The following is a 17,720-nucleotide window of genomic DNA, read 5'->3' as shown; positions in this document are numbered from 1 at the left end:
TTACTAGGCCTACAAACTGGTATCAACAAGGTTTTCCCAAGAGACACAAAAAAGGCTCACGTGACGAATTTTATTTGCCAACAAAAAATGCAACAATGTTAAAAAAACACCATCCCACGACCACCTGCGGGTATAAATTGTCAAATGCCAAACATGCATTTTTGAGGGTACAAATATGAAAAGATGACTAAATGTTTATCTGATTTCACCAGAGTTTTACCAGCAGATACTGATTTCCTATTTATATTAACTTGAAGGTAAATAATGAGGGGATTTCAGATAATGAGACGTATTAAAAGTGTCCTTCAAGCGATTTAAATATTTGGTTGGTGCATTACAAAATGTGCATGATATAAATTTCTGTAAAATTGGTACTGTCATTAAATCTGTCTTTATCTCACATAGAAACCCTCGCAAATCAAAATTGATGTCTTAAATATAAACATACTTAAGTGATTTTCATTAAAAGCCTACATAATTTAAAATAAGACATTAATCAAAAGAGAAAATTTACCGGATATTTTGTATTTCTCACAGATAATATAAGAGCCGAGAATTGAGTGTACAGAATGCATACTGATTGATAATGTTTGGCAAGCATTCATGGGAATACGCTGTATTCATTATAGTGCAGAAGCAAGTCAATATGCACTACCTGTGTGGTTTTTTTAAAGTAGTAATGATTTTAGCGTGAAACTAAAGTAAACTATTAATACACTATAGGCAACATATCCTTCCTGTCAGATAAAACTGTTTGACATTCCAATACCATTAGAATATATGCATTTGCCGACTTTTATTGTGGACATTTTTACTTCCATGAATTCCATTTGCCAATATAGGAAAAATGTAGATTTAATGGATAATTCTCATAAATGTGATTGGGAACAAAGAACAAATAGCTTTGTGGAATCCTTTGATATTCCCGAACATTTTTCACGCTGCTGGGTCAGAAAAGTTTAAGCAATATTTTAACATTTCAATTGAAATGCATTTATCAAGCGGATTTCTGGTTCCCCTCAGAAGAATGCTATTAGAGTATTAAGCAACAGAGTCACAGGGCATCAAGATCGGCATTACCCACCCCAATGATCACAAAGAGACGACCTGACACGACTGAAAACATTATTAGAAATCACATTACTACATCATGACATTTGGCTTCATCGCTAAGATAAAATAAGCTTCTCAAGAGAGAGGCATATTACACATATTTTGCTTTGACAGGCGATACCAGGGAGCCATAGGAGGAAATGGTATCCATGGCAACCAGGGAGAGATCACATGGCGATGTCAGATTTAATATTTGCCAAAATTCTGAATTTGAAAAATTAAATGTGAAAAGTACAGAATACAGAATGGGTACATTTATTTTGGAAATAAACATCACTAAAAAATGGGGATTTGAAGAAAGTTGATTTGAGAAAATAATTGCAGTGGGAAAAAAACAAAAATTATTCTTTCCATATTCTTATTCACGAACTGTCAATTTTGGCAAAACTTTTGAACACACTGACTTTACTAAAACTTAATTGATAATAAAATGCAAAAAAATTCATTATGTAAATTAATGCACATACCTGATGTTTTGGCTGTTGTTGGGTAACTATAAACTCCAAATCCAGCTTCTGTGCGGGCACGGATCTGTAATAAAACAAATAAAGCAAAATATAATTAATGTTCTCATGGCAAAAATTTTGAGAAGGTGCTTTTATTAAAAAAAATATTAATATGGCTTGTTTTTGAGATGATTTACACATTACAGCAGTAAGCCTAGGATTGAGTTCATTAGCACCGGTAAAATTTGTCAATTTAATCTAAAATAGATAGTTTTTCCAAGATTTATGATATTTAATAAAATTCACATTCATAGGATGGTTTTTCTCTTTCAAAAGATTTTGTGTAAGAAACAAACAGATTATTTTATTTTCTATCCACTGGCGGGTAAAATACATTTACAAATGTTTTACTTGAATCAGATCTTTGCCAGAATACACACAATTTACCAAAATGTGGCAGATGTGAAATGAATTAATGTAGGCAATATAACAGCATCAGAACATGTGATTGTATTGGTTTTATGCCTGGAGGCAAAAAAAATTGCTTGCATATGGAAAAATGATAATTGACTCAGGTCATGTTTACATTCCACATTAAATGTCATGGCAACAAAAAAGGAAGTTCAATGGTAATTATAGATCAATTACTCTTATTAGCAAATCCTTGTACAGCTAAAAATCTACCAATTTAATTTGCATTAATTAGCATGTATACCCACAATGCATTGCTAGTTTTAAAACCATGCATATTGATCTTGAATGCAATTCCCATTTGTCATGGTGCGTCTTGATCATAGACGGTGGTGTCATGATCATCATGAATATACTACTGCTATAAATAAGTGGCATTTATTTCTCAGGTGTATTTAAAAAAAATGCACAAATATCTCTCAGCTCAGTTACGAAGGTACATACAATCCAAAATGAATAAAGAAATCGTAGCCTTTCAAAATATTGCATCTGAATTTAATTAAGTGGGGAAAATTATGTTGTTTAAAGTGTAGATCTATTACTGGTCCAAGGTTTCTTAAAAAAGTGTGTTTTTTTTAATGTTTTTTTGTTTCTCAATTCCTCAGTTTTGTTTTTCTTCAAATATGCAAAAACAAAAATGTGTGAGAGGCCCATTTTAAACGGACACACGAACCCAAAACATGTTTTGTTTCAGCTTAATGAGTATTTGCACCTATTGCATCTTAAATTTCTCGTTTCCTCATATCAATACTTTTATAAATTTGTTAAAGTACATATGAAAAGACTCATTTAAACATTCTGACACTCCAAGAAGGAAATTCTCAGCAAAGCATACAACAGCAAAGATTTATCCCAACATAAATTGTTAATATTCTCACAATTTGTTAATGGTATAATAGTCGCTCTTTAAGACAGGAAAACAAGCGAACATAGGAAACCAGGAAACAATGCAAGCCAGCTACTCAGGCAGTCTAGGAAATCAACAAGCAGCACGGATATAGTATTGAGTGTAGCCAGTCAGCAGCTGAGGCTTAAGTCACTTAACACACATTTTAATTACATTATATTGTACCAACTCCCTGAGTTTAATAAAGAAGCTGAAATTTCATCTGACTACAAACATCCTTCAAACCATTTAATTAGTGAAAAAACACCGACCAACTCTTGTCGTTCAGGAAGAGTTCCAATTTCCTCAGCCGATAATTAGCCATTAGGTATTCCAGTACAGACTATGTAAATGAAAATTATTAGTGTGTGCGTGTTTCAACTCAAATTGCATTGCAGCAACACTAGAGATTTCCACAATTTAACATTTAATACATGTAAACACATGTACTTAATTATTTAAAAACAATGTTCTAATATTAGGATTAGTCACTTAAATATCAACCTATAGGATGAATGTTTTATAAAATTAATAAATCCTTGTAGCTATATGCTTCGCCTGTATGCTTTTATAATACACACTATATAATAAAAGATTATTTTTTCAATAAAACACAAAATGTTACTCCCAGCCTACTTCTCAGTTTGTGTCATAATTCATAATTTGAGTTTCTGGTATGATGGGTGCCACCTAAAGAAACTGATGCAATGAATACCGTCTGGAGAGATTACACTGATACATAATAGGTGCGGTATAGTAAAGACTAAACTGGTGGAATGGGAGCTAAACTAACTTCTGGAGCATGCTAATTTGCATACCATCACCACAAACGATCTGGACCACGCTAATTTGCATACCACACTAATTTGCATACCACACTAATTTACATACCATCACCACAAACGTTCTGGACCACACTAATTTGCATACCATCACCACAAACGTTCGGGGCCACACTAATTTGCATGCCGACCCCACATTTTTTGTAGCATAGAACATATAATTAGGGTAAATTATTGTAAACATTATGTGACTGGTGCTGTCATGGAATGGTTCATGCTACACTTCTTAATAAATAAACATACTTAGAAATATCTCCATAACTGCCCTCAATACCCTTCTTTTTTTGCCGTAATCATAAAATCCAGTCACTCGTACCCTACAAACAACCAATGAGATTAGCTACGTACTCTCTCAAGAAGCAACTTAGTCACAATTTCAATTTATGCTATTAGGACACCGAAAAACCATCGATGTCGGATTTACCACTTTTCTACACATCTAATGAGTTAGAGCGTTTTATAAAGAGGTCGTCTTGAATGAAGATATTTCAATCGCTCTTGCAACTACAGCTAGCTTGTCGGTACTGATCAAAGTGTTATCAGTACTTGTAGTTTCATCATAGGATGGAAGGTTACAAGATTCTGGATGATAATTGAGCAATACCACGCGAAAATGACAAATAGGCAAGCAATAACAAGCACAGCACATACTCTGAGAAAATATGTTATCTCAAAATATTAATTTATTTAAACAAGCAATAAGGATGAAAAAAATATTATTGTCATATTATTGTTTGATACACAAACTGTGCACTAAATCAGAATATGATTTATCATTAAGTAAAATTGTTTCATTTGCAGGACATTCATAGAATGAAAAATCAAAATCACTGATACACATGTGAAGCCATATGCCTCTACAAACCAAAAGAACAAGCAAACATACGTATTAGATAATTTCTTTGTTTTGTCAAACAAATACTCTGAAGCATGCTTCAAGAATAGCGTTCTAATGTCGAATAGACCTACGAGAAATGTTTACTGTTTTTTATGTTAATTTGCTTTTCCAGTGACTCCCAAAATTCTTCAACATTTGTCTATATACCGGTATTTATCTTTACGTATATTTATCAAAAAATTGGTGTTCGATATGGGATTCATAGTGACGTATACAACGCGTGTAAAATACATTGTTTATTTACATTAAATTTGAACACACGCTGCGCGACGACCAACGCGCTTTAAAAATATGACCTTATCTTGGATCATAGAAAATGTTATATAAATTAGGATGAATGTTTGAGATTTCAAAATTCATGTTTCTGGTTCTCAGCAATGTCTTGGAATTCCACTCACATCATTCAAGGGTCAGCCACTGTTTCCACCCGAGACTTAGTTAACATTTTTTCTCATTCCAATCCCTCAAGCACATTTCTACAAGAATACATCTCATTTACAGGATGGATTCCAAACTTTCATCACCTAAATTCAAAATAATTAATTCAAGTGGAATGTTAAACTCCTTGTTTAATTCATTTGTACACTTCTTAAGGGAGATGGTTGCTTAGCAACTCTTTTGCATCACTGACTCAACAATCTCCATCACCTGATTTTTACAGTTATTCACTGGTTTGAATTTCTCAAAAATATGAAACACATTACATTTTCAGACATTACATATAATTGTAGTATATTATTGATTATAAACTAGAAAATAGTCTCTCCCTTAAAGGTGCTTGAGTTCTGTGTTTAATTTTTTTTTATTTTTTGTACGAGAAAAAATTCATTGTTGACCAAACATGCATTCTCCAGCTATAATCTCCAATATATGGCTATGTTTTAGAAAATATTAGCATGTAATTTTGGCTTAGTATTACATGAATTACAAATATAGGGTAAATAAACTCTTTGTTTTTTGTTTGGTGTCTTTTTTTGTAAAGCGCTCACATTTTACAATAGACATTTTTTGTTAATTTCATAAATTTTTGGTGGACCAAAAAATTTCATTGAGGTTCTTTAGGCAAGACACACAATGTTTTTTTGGTAGATCCACATTGATGTCAATTATTGAAATTTTCTAGAATATTTTAAGAATAATGACTTGAAAATTACAGTGCACCTTGAAAATTACAGTAAAGCAATATTTCAGTGGATGAAAACACCTTGGGTTGAATAAGCAGGATTAATATATGGGTCTTGATTTAAAAAAAAAAATTAACATTCAAACTCATTCCTTAAAGGCTTGACTATGAATGTTTAGATTTTAATAATGTATGACATTTACCCAATGACTGGTGCACAGTGAGTCAGTTGAAAATAGGCATTAGATGTAACCTGTATATACCAACTTGTACAAGCCAATGAAAAAAATAAATAATATTGTGTGAATTGTTGACAATATGGATTGCAGACACATTGTTGTATTTCAAATCAGATCAAGACAAGGCAGAATTCTAGACCACAAATCAACTACCGGTACTTTCAATCTTATCAAATCATTCTGTCCTTCAGGCTTGTCTGCTCCTTTCCATCCAAAATTTTGAAAAACTTTTTTGAAAATTTTAGACAATAATATAGAAATAACTTCAGATATGAATTTGCCGAAAATTACAGAAAACTTGAAAACTTGGAAATGAGGTTAAAACATTTACAAATGAAAGGCTTGTATAGCAGCGATGACTAGAGGCAATGCAAGTCGTAGAGCAATGGAATACTGAATGATTTAGCCGAGAACTCTTATATGTCTTCTTGCTTTAACCTCACTTTTAGCTGCAAAGATTTTCTCCCTATTTCCAACACTAGATTTCCCATAAGAAATATAACCATGCATAAACTGCCACTATTTTCACTGACATCACTGTCAATGCTTGGACCACTGTTACTGCTATTTTCACTGACATCACTGTCAATGCTTGGACCACTGTTACTGTTTCTGCTATTTTCACTGACATCACTGTCAATGCTTGGACCACTGTTACTGTTTCTGCTATTTTCACTGACATCACTGTCAATGTTTGGACCGCTGTTACTTGTTTGTACTATTTTCACTGACATCATTTTCCACTCAATTCATCTCGTCACCTCGACATGTAAAACCGATAGAGTTTGATTAACCTGAAGGCTTTTAATTTCACTTCCAATCCACATAAAAAGAGCTTCATAGAGTTGCTTACTATCCAATAGGTATCTCAAGGCTTTTTGTTTTAATGTTGATCAAGAGCAAATACATTAATTGATTATTGCAACTGGAGTAAGTTGAAAAGAATTTCTAGTCACGGCAGATCCATTAAAGTCAACTAAAATACTAGCTAGGTATTTATATTTTTTCAACAAGCTGGCAATATTTTAGAAAGACGGGTAGCTAACTTAATCTGTAATATACAGTTATCTTTAAAATGTTTGTTTTTTTCAGTGGGCGGGTTATCGGCGCCAGAAAGTGGATCTCATTATGGTCTTTAAGTGTCATCAATTTGTAGTTAAAAATTACCAAGATCTGACAAATAAAGTTACATATAATTGCATTTTACAGTAAATCAAGACTGGTATAGTGTTTTAATGAGGACATGTGTTCCTCTGCTTACTTTCTTTGCCAGTTTACACTTCAATGGAGCATCCTGGGAAACCAGGGACAGGGTGAATCGTTACCTAAACTGGCTGTACACAACAAATAAAAGCACTGGTTCCACTCATACGGGTAAGGAATTGTTGCTAGGCAACCAAATGCAAATGAAGGAGGCAGGTTGCTAGGATACTTTCTGCATCACCAAACTATTAAGTTGTTATCCCTGAGCCTCTCTGCTGGAGATGACATTGTTTCAGGATGTACTTTTATCCTATACATGAGTAGGACGGCCATGCATGGTTTTACATAAGCCATGAAAACTGGAAAGAGACACTTCTAGTTGTGTAAGAAAGTATCAAAAACACTTGAAAGGACAGAAAACTTTAAGAAACGCAGAGATCAAATAATGTGTTTTTAGAAAATAAAATCCCACATCATACACAGTGAATTTCTAACTACAGTCCACAAAAAGAAAATATTTTGGAAGAAACACAAATGTACGTACTTTGCGAGTACTCTTGTTACATGTAATTTAAACTTGGCTTCAATTTGTACTATTCTTTGTTTCAGGATTTTTCAAACCTAATCCAAGCCAGCTGACACATACAGTTTTAAAACACTGACAACAACACTGACTATGTGTACATCTAATTGCTCTAGAATTGAATAATTAACGGCTCTGATCATGCGAATAATTTCAACCAATAACAAACATCACACACATGCCTGTGGCTGTATGACACTTTATGTTTTCAATGTTTGTATGTGTTCATGATTCAGCTCAGTATGATAGCGAAGTCATTAAAATCATTGCAGCAATATCATTATAGAAAAATATACACACAGTGCAAGTTATTTTGAAAACATGCATTCTACTTGAATGGTTCATTAATTTACAAATAAATTAAAAGTTTCTTGCTTGATTATAATAAATGAAGAGAAGCCTTGATATACGCGATCATTATAAAATCACATTGTATCTTGTTACCTGCCTGGGGTGAGATGGGAGACAATTTCTTGCAAGACGAGACACTGATAGTACACACTAGAGAATGGCGTCATCATCTTTAGTCTCAAATAACACAAGTCTGACAACTGCTTATCATGGTAGAGACAAATTTATTGTATTTATCAGGTAAATGTCACCAGATTATAAGCAAAGAATAATGCCTATTTCTCTATCTCATACAATATATAAAGTTCATATATTTGACCCAAGGATGATACTACCATCTGTTTAATGTCAATAGTGTGTTTCTACGATATTGCTCAAGGCAATATTCTCAGGTGTTTGTCTTGCTGTCATGGTTTGTTTTTGAAACTCCTTTCTCAGTTTGAAACTGCTTAATAACATAGTATGCTCAAGGCAAGAGAAGACATTAATGTCAATTTTTTGAAATAAGTGCATAAAACACCATAGAACAAAGTTTCCATTGCAAGATATTTTTTTTTAAATATGTCCATAATATGTGCAAGTTAAATATTGACATGAATAAATAATCACCTATGGTTACTACCAAAGAAGCATTAATCCTAGCCTACAGCCCAACATGGCTTGGCTCAGATGGGATTGATACAAAACTCTGCCATTAATATAGTAAATCTGGAAATATACACATGAGATGGCCAATATGCATCATGTTTAAATAGCTCCCAGAAAATTCTGGTATCCTATGGAATGAAAAAACGTTGTACTGTGTACATTTTTTAACTGTCCAGTATTACATTTAAATATAGATGTCATGATCAGCATTTGTGGTAGACGCATTCATAAACAAAATGGCCACCATGGCATGAACTTATAAATGTCACGATCAGCATTTGTGGTAGACGCATTCATAAACAAAATGGCCACCATGGCATGAACTTATAAATGTCACGATCAGCATTTGTGGTAGACGCATTCATAAACAAAATGGCCACCATGGCATGAACTTATAAATGTCACGATCAGCATTTGTGGTAGACGCATTCATAAACAAAATGGCCACCATGGCATGAACTTATAAATGTCACGATCAGCATTTGTGGTAGACGCATTCATAAACAAAATGGCCACCATGGCATGAACTTATAAATGTCACGATCAGCATTTGTGGTAGACGCATTCATAAACAAGATGGCCACCATGGCATGAACTTATAAATGTCACGATCAGCATTTGTGGTAGACGCATTCATAAACAAAATGGCCACCATGGCATGAACTTATAAATGTCACGATCAGCATTTGTGGTAGACGCATTCATAAACAAGATGGCCACCATGGCATAAACTTATAAATGTCACGATCAGCATTTGTGGTAGACGCATTCATAAACAAAATGGCCACCATGGCATGAACTTATAGATATTACGATAAGCATGAGCGGTAGATGAATTCATAAACAAGATGGCCACCTACATGCGTCACTCCTTATTAGGATGCAAGGTGATTTTAAAATTCCATACACATCACTGTGGTCAAGTTTGACTCACTCTGTTGCTTTCTTCATTAATTTGACATGTAGTTGGTGCTGTACACATTGCATGGATCTACTTGGTTCACTGGAGAGGCCAAGCCTTTGCAATTGATCCCAATTTTTCCAGCCCTGTGATTTCATTCATTTCCTGCATGTAACAGCAGCAAATATTTTAAGATTCACCGAATTTAATATTAGTTTATTCCTGCTACCGACCAGCAATCTTTCCGTTTCATTGGTCGTTTCAGCTTATGCATACAAAACAGGTTCGGTGGGTGATCTCAAGGTACAAGACCATTCCTTATTTTAATTGCCAAACGTGACATCACTGGAGTGTGTGCACTGCAGTGTGATACCTGGGGTAAGAGCTAAGCTTGCAAAATTTTTTTCAATCCTCAAATTTCCCACACTGTAATCAGTGTTGGTCCAATGCCTGACAATTACTTGCAAACATTTGGTTTTCATTTATTCTAAGGAACATCTTGTGGATAGATTTCCCAATCCAGGGAAACTAGTGATCGATCTTTTCAGAGTAACTCGTGCAATGCTGGGTGATAATCATTGCGGTTTGACTGAGATGATGTTTTTATTTTGGACAAACATGGGCAAATGGTTGGAAAAAATTGTGACACTTTAATTTCCTTTCAACTCAGCAGTTGTGTACAATATGATACGAGATACAATTCTCAAAACTTGTTAAATTTGAACTAAACAGAAAGATTTATGATGTTTGTAAACATTTTTAAAATATTTTGAACTTTAATCAACATCTTGTACAAAAAAATAGTGGATTTAGAATGGGACTATTTTGTGGAAGCTGACAAGTTGACAATGGTGGTGATATGGCTGAGGCAATTAACTATTAAATACTGTGTGTATCATTGAGCAGATTATTTCAGCTTGATGGATACTGGTCTCGTTTATTGGCTGTCTAATTGCAAATGATTAGTGATTATACTATCAAAACTATAAGATAACTGTTGACCACTAATAATTGCCAATGTATGTCTTTGATTTACAATTCATTGTTTCTCTTACAAACACCAATCTGAAAACCAAAACAACATGATCATATGTACTGTTATTATGACCACAAACTTTTAAATTCATTCCAATTTCTGAAATTTTTTTGGGATTTACATTTTCTATGACAATAAATGTGACCACAAGAATGAACCAAATCCATCTGCGAAACAGCAGAAATTAAATAAAATCAGCGTAAACCTAAAATCTATGAGATAAACCGTATTGATAGGTATTGCTATGCAGGATCTTAGATATCTATCCGTCATTCGTCAATTGCCAAGACCACAACATGTCAACGTAAATTAATAAAAGGAAATCCCATGAAATGCCACTTAAAGTATTTAAGATATGGAGATTTATATGGTTTTCAGTTAAATTCAATTTCTCTATACATGTACAAAACGAGCAGGGCAACATAAATGCCTCTCTACTATCAATATTTTCATATATATTTTCTTATATATATTTAAATCAAAACAAATTTTTTAATCTAGCTTTATTTATGATTTAGGCAATTAATACAGTTATAAAGTGATTTAGATATGAAACTATAAAACTATAAATTTGTAACAAATATATTTTAACAGCTGTTAAAATTACCCAGCATTCACTACTTTTCTAGAGGGCGCTTGCACAACACTAAAGGGCGCAATATTCTACATATTCTGTTTAGGGTAAAATTCTTTTCAACCAATGATTCACAGATTATAATTTACGTTGAATTCTGGCCACACAGACAGATACAAATGAAATCTCACATTTCTGGGCAAAGGTGATTCTTGTGTAGGCCATGAAGTTTAATTTAATAAAAGTTCACTAGACATTGTGAAATGAAAAACAGATGTCTATAAAATGTATAGTTTTTCTGATTGTTGTGGACTTGTCCTAAAAAGCCCAGCTGTCTGGCAGAGAATTTGAAGAAGCTGTCAGTTTAATGATTTAATGATGATTGTTACCATTTGTTGCATAATGGTTTAAAGGAACAGTCTGATTAATATTTATTATGCTTTAATGATGATTGTTACCATTTGTTTCAAAATGGTTTAAAGGAACAGTCTGATTAATATTTATTATGCTTTAATGATGATTGTTACCATTTGTTTCAAAATGGTTTAAAGGAACAGTCTGATTAATATTTATTATGCTTTAATGATGATTGTTACCATTTGTTTCAAAATGGTTTAAAGGAACAGTCTGATTAATATTTATTATGCTTTAATGATGATTGCTACCATTTGTTGCATAATGGTTTAAAGGAACAGTCTGATTAATATTTATTATGCTTTAATAATGATTGTTACCATTTGCTGCGAGGGGAATTCAAGTCAGTCTGCACAGAGGTGATTACACAACTGTCTACATATGAAATGTACTTACAGCAATGACACATGATTGGTTGCGTATTTGGGACATCATCTGTATTCATGGTAATGTGATAAGAAAAAGCATCTTCCTAATTATGCATATATCTACTCACAATTGACTGGACTGGATTATAGTGAAAAGATTAGTTCTATTAGAAGATACATTGAACCCTCACCTCCCATCTCCAAAAAATAAATCTCTAATTTTCAAGGTCTCTAAGGTCAAATTCAATCTATAGTTTCTTAATTTAGTGAGAACTATTAATAGTAACAAGTGGTTCTAATCATCTAAATCATCAAGTCACATAATTAATCACATGCTTCTGTGTTCATTGTCATAAATACCACATAAATTTTTTATGATATGTTCAAAATTTAACATCCTTCAAAAAGGTAATTGTAGCCATTATTATCGCTAAAATTAGAAGACAATAATTGTCCCCCACATTTTGTGGAAACAAAACATTGTGCAAATGTTAAAAAACACATTCCTGCACTCAGACCCAGCAAATTCATTCTTATATATCACAGGTAGGGAAATACACTAATGAAAAGTCAAGAAGATCACAAACTACTAAGGTATACTTTCTCTTTTTTAACATGCAGATGTGTTTAACCCATGAATAAAGTTTTTTTTTTTTACTATTTTAATAAAGAATTTAAGATTCTTGTGAAACAGATTTAACATTCTCAAGATACTGCATTCATTTTGCGTAAGACAAATTTCACAAACGAAAATCAGAAAAATTTCACTTTGGTCTTAAAGTCAGAGCAACTTTCATAAAATGTTGTCGTTATGAATCAGAGCATGGTAATGTAAAGCAGCCAGACTTGCACATTTTCCAATAAGTAATCCAAGCAAAGATAAGATTGACATCAAAATTGAGGCGAGAATTCCCTAACGTAGGTCAGATAGACAGAAAGTTGAAAACATGCTTATTTAATCAAATTATTTTTTTATTTATCTATCTTATAGAATCAATACGAGCAGATGAAACTGGTGACATGAAAAAATGGAAATGGACCGTTCCATTATACTACAGGGGTGATAGGATTTAGATAAAGAGTGTACATTTAATTTCATCTTATATTGTAAATAAGTCAATCGTATAGTAGGTATATTATTCTGTAGATAAGTTGAGATGTCTGAAGTCCGTCAATGCTGGATATTCAGGTATAAAATCAGAGTTAAAATTATCTTGTATTTAAGCAAATCAGCAAAAATGACATCCTAAAATATTCTTACACCACATACACTCATATCTCGCATCATATTTCTATTGCAGCATGGACAGCACACATTTTGGACACACGTCAGCTTCAATGCACAGCGGTATTACTATTATACATATTTCCATACGCAGGGATTAACAACAGATGCACACATATAGAAACAGAGATTCCTTTTTATATAAACAAACCTTTAATGCTGAATGTCTTTTTTTGTTTAATTCAATGATCTCATTTCCAGAAATCCCAATTTGTTGAAACCTTTCCCGTAAACTCAATAATCTTTTCAATGAAGAATCTTTTCCACAAGTCCTAACCTAGCTGTCAATCAAACAAGAGACTCAACAAAGATGTCTTTGATCAAATACACATTTGTTTACCTACTTCAGTCCACAGAGAAGAACATCTCATTTCAGAGTTCTAAAAATTCTGAATTTGTTGAATCTATCTGTCAAGTTTATCATTCTCAATTAGTACTGTTCTGTTATACCCCCTCTGGGGTGTGCTCTTCCATTAAGCATTCATCCCCCACATCAATACAGTTATCAAGCCAAATTCCCTCTGATGAAACCCATAATTCATTCTTTATAGCACTAATATTTCTGTCAAAAAAAAAGTTAACTAATTCAGACACTAAGAACACACAGATCAAACTAGACTTCCACTGTAGTTACTTGCAGTTTACAGAAAATCCCAGAGATCCGGCTGACTTTGCAATTAGTTTGGAAACGAAGCTGTTTAGGTAAAACTAAAGTCGCAGTGAATCCGTATTTTATGCTTTAAATGAATCACTGCGATCAGTAGCTATTATTATATTCTATTCTGAGCGTAACTATGTGCGAGCGATGTCACTCGTAGTTACCGCCATCTTAAATCAAGAGAAATAACCCTAATAAATGTTGAGTCGGCAGTGGCTCTTAAATTAATAGCTGATACTTGACATCACAAGTAATTTTCAATCTTGGATACCGATGTAACTACGGCAATCTAGATCCTCTAAGCTTTGTAACACCTGACACATCCAGACATATATAGCAATGGAACAGCTTTTAGTTCCACATACTTGATCAATTTCCCTGCAATCCATCTTTTCCCTTTCAATCAATTCTGAAAATAATTTCCACATTTAAATTGCCCTAAGTTAAAGATTTTATCAAAGTTACTTTCAAAATACAGCTTGAGTCATATAAAATTACTGACAGGTTATTCCAATTTCACAATCTATACAAGAATAAGTCTAATGCAGAGAGCAAACTGAAATGGTGATTAAAGTGGCAACTACTTGTGATTTCACGGCCACTTCAATGCACGAATCTATGTCTGATCCATCTCATTACTTATTTCATGGAACCCACATATGGTCCACTTGACGATTTCTCATATTGATGAATTAAAAGCAAAGCACTAAACTTTGTAGATTCCTCTTCTGTTCAGAAGTAGTAAATGCAGCATCCAAAGCTAATGTTCCTCTTCTGTTCAGAAGTAGTGAATGCAGCATCCAAAGCTAATGTTCCTCTTCTGTTCAGAAGTAGTAAATGCAGCATCCAAAGCTAATGTTCCTCTTCTGTTCAGAAGTAGTAAATGCAGCATCCAAAGCTAATGTTCCTCTTTTTAAAATTCTCCAGAAACCATTGATACATGTATCAGTGGGTTAAACTCTTGAATGCAGGAATGAACACAGGCTACTAACAGACAGCTTTAATACAGACAATGAAGGGGCAGATCTATAGTTTTAATCACCTGATTCGTTTCTTTATCCAAATAAAAATTAACCCCCCACCACTTCCTCTGAACCACCCCTTGAATGCTGTCAAGCATGTCTTCCTGTTGCAATTTGAATAGTTTAACCCCAATTTTCATACCTCAGCAGAATCTCCTCAAGGTTCACAACTAAAACATTTCTCTTTTCTTTCAGTTGAATCTGAAAACTTTTGAAAACTAGAACTCATTTGCATGTTCTGAATTTAACTAAGTGCACATCTGTGGAACATCCACATGAATTACTTGTCTGGTTTAAACCATTAGCTAGAATTGGTGAATGCTGGCAAGACTGATAAATACATTATAGAAAATAGTTGTACATGTAGTTGGTAATCCTATTCCTTGGGGATTATTCAATATAAGCAGCCGTTTGGGCAAAGTAAGTAACCTTTCTCAATGATAGATAATTCTTATTTATCACTGAAAAGGAATTCTTTGTCTGAAACTTCTAGTTATATTGAATATTATCAAGCACTATGATTACATATAGCTAGACATCAGAGAACGGTAATCGGTAATGGTAAAAACATTAAACTTTATAAAGAATTGAAAGTAAGGGGAAAATAAAATGTAGAATTATAACAATAACTGTAAACATACGCATATAATCAAAGTAATAAAAATTGCTTTTTCACATTCGCATGATTACTAAGGAATAGATTTCTATAGGTTTCTGGGCAGAAAATAATTTTATATTGGCAAATTGCAAAATGTTTATCCAAATGAATTCTGAGATAATCTTGGTCCACTATAAACTTTCCACCGTAATGCTAAAAACTTGTTGGTTTGTATGGATCTAAGGCATCAAAACTGAACTACAATTTTCAACCACTTTCAGATACATTGAAGTAATCAACATACTTTCAGTAACCTCTTGAATAACATTTCATTTCTCCTAATAATGTTGATGTGATATTTTTGGTATCTTCAAAAAAAACATTGCCATTTTTTTTAACCAAAGTGACATAATTTCCCAATGGTTAGGCGACGTTTGAAAGTTGAATTCAAGGGCTTGAATTCAATGGCTCTAAGTGCAGTAATAATAGTACATCAGTGTGAATGCTCACTGGGACTATCAAATGTATGGAAATCGGCAACTAGTCTAAAGACACCCCAAGGACATTATATTGAAATGTCTTATTTCTACAGGTGTATCTAACTGTGAAAAGATAATTATTACTGCAGAAGTTAATCTCAGAACAAACAAGTTTGTGATTTGTCTTTCTTGTCCAACAGACAAGGAACTAATTAAACCTGTCCTATTGAAGAATTTCAATTGTGTTGTCTAATGGTGTTTGGGCAGTTTTCTTGCGCGTCATATGTAATCTCTCATAAGAAAAGAAATTAGGAACTTAATTTCATTTTAAGGTAAAACTGATATATTTTTCACATTATATAGTAATAAATTCAGAAAGTAATATTTCATATTCTGTATAGGCACTTTGGACTACCCAAATATGACCTCTAGACCAAACACAAGCATACAAGACCTAAAGGGTAAATATCACCCCCTCAGGTTGTTAGTCTCTCCCCTTATATAGACCAAAATGGAATGATCCATTAATTCTAAAATTTCATTGCACTGCCACCATACACAGTGTGGCTGTATAGAGATGCATGTACCCTGACCTATGGTTGTCATGGCAATATTTCTCTCACAACTTTAGTCTTGTCAGATGTACTTAACACTGTGACACAGTGAATTGTTGGACAGGGTCAATATTTTCGTGCCAATGGACAAGCATTGTGACACTACACATCAATAGAGATAGTACAAACACAGAAATGCATTAGTCCGTCTGTGAAAGACTTGCATACCTGCATACAAAGGGACACAGTCGTAATAAAGCAATATACGAGGGAAAACAGCAATCCAGCATAATAGACTTGTCATAATATAGCTTTATTTAAAGTTGTATCATAGACATAAATGTCTTTTGCGAATAATGTATTCAATAAATATTACTTTTTGATAGAATTTGGAAAATGACCAGTCTTGACTTTTTTATTTTGCATTTTATTTTTTATGTTTTAAAACTTTTACTGCTGATTGCTCCTAATGGGGTATTTTGACAGTTTTATGTGCCAGACCATTTCTTTAATAGAAGATGAGATTGACTTAAGGCTTCATTTTCAATAGATGAATGAATATATAGAGGTGACCTTTGTAAAGTATTTGATAAATTGTTTGAGAGGTTTTTGTGGACAGATTAGCTTGTTTTAATCGAGTCTTTCAAAAGTCTCTGTTATATTGCATGTTATAATGGAGAGACAAAAGCATTGGCCGCTTTTACAGCTATGCAAATAATTAGCAAGTAGTTCACCAAATTTTATCAGTGTATAGGACCATTTGAATAGAGGTGTTAATTGATGAACACAGAGTTGGTACAATAGATGCCAACATATCACAGTATTTCTTCACAAGGAGCCATCAAGGTCAGTGAGATTTTATGCACTGACAGATGAAACGTCAAAAACTCTGTGTTTAGACATATTTTAGTCACTGTGACCCAAAGTGGTGCAAATGTACTAACTTTTCTGAACACAAGTTATATTTACACTTTTTACCACCAGACTTTCTTGTCCAAATTTGTCTGCACTTTTTTTTTGTATTTTTC

General features: G+C 33.3%; 1 protein-coding gene across 2 annotated transcripts in view; it reads right to left on the bottom strand.

Moving 5' to 3' along the window:
* LOC100313591 (ephrin receptor type B-like protein) overlaps positions 1-17,720 on the bottom strand; it is a 96,215-nt gene that overhangs the window by 34,779 nt on the left and 43,716 nt on the right. For both annotated transcript variants that reach the window (XM_085490735.1, XM_006821124.3), the window contains exon 7: positions 1,581-1,644. In XM_085490735.1, the coding sequence (XP_085346861.1) occupies positions 1,581-1,644 (64 nt within the window). The remainder of the gene's footprint in view (positions 1-1,580; positions 1,645-17,720) is intronic.

This window comes from Saccoglossus kowalevskii, chromosome 15 (genome assembly GCF_978046115.1).
Source record: "Saccoglossus kowalevskii chromosome 15, keSacKowa6.1, whole genome shotgun sequence".
In the NCBI taxonomy this organism is placed as follows: Eukaryota; Metazoa; Hemichordata; class Enteropneusta; family Harrimaniidae; genus Saccoglossus; species Saccoglossus kowalevskii.
Note: the sequence above shows the minus strand (reverse complement) of the source record. Positions and strands in the feature narration are given on the sequence as shown.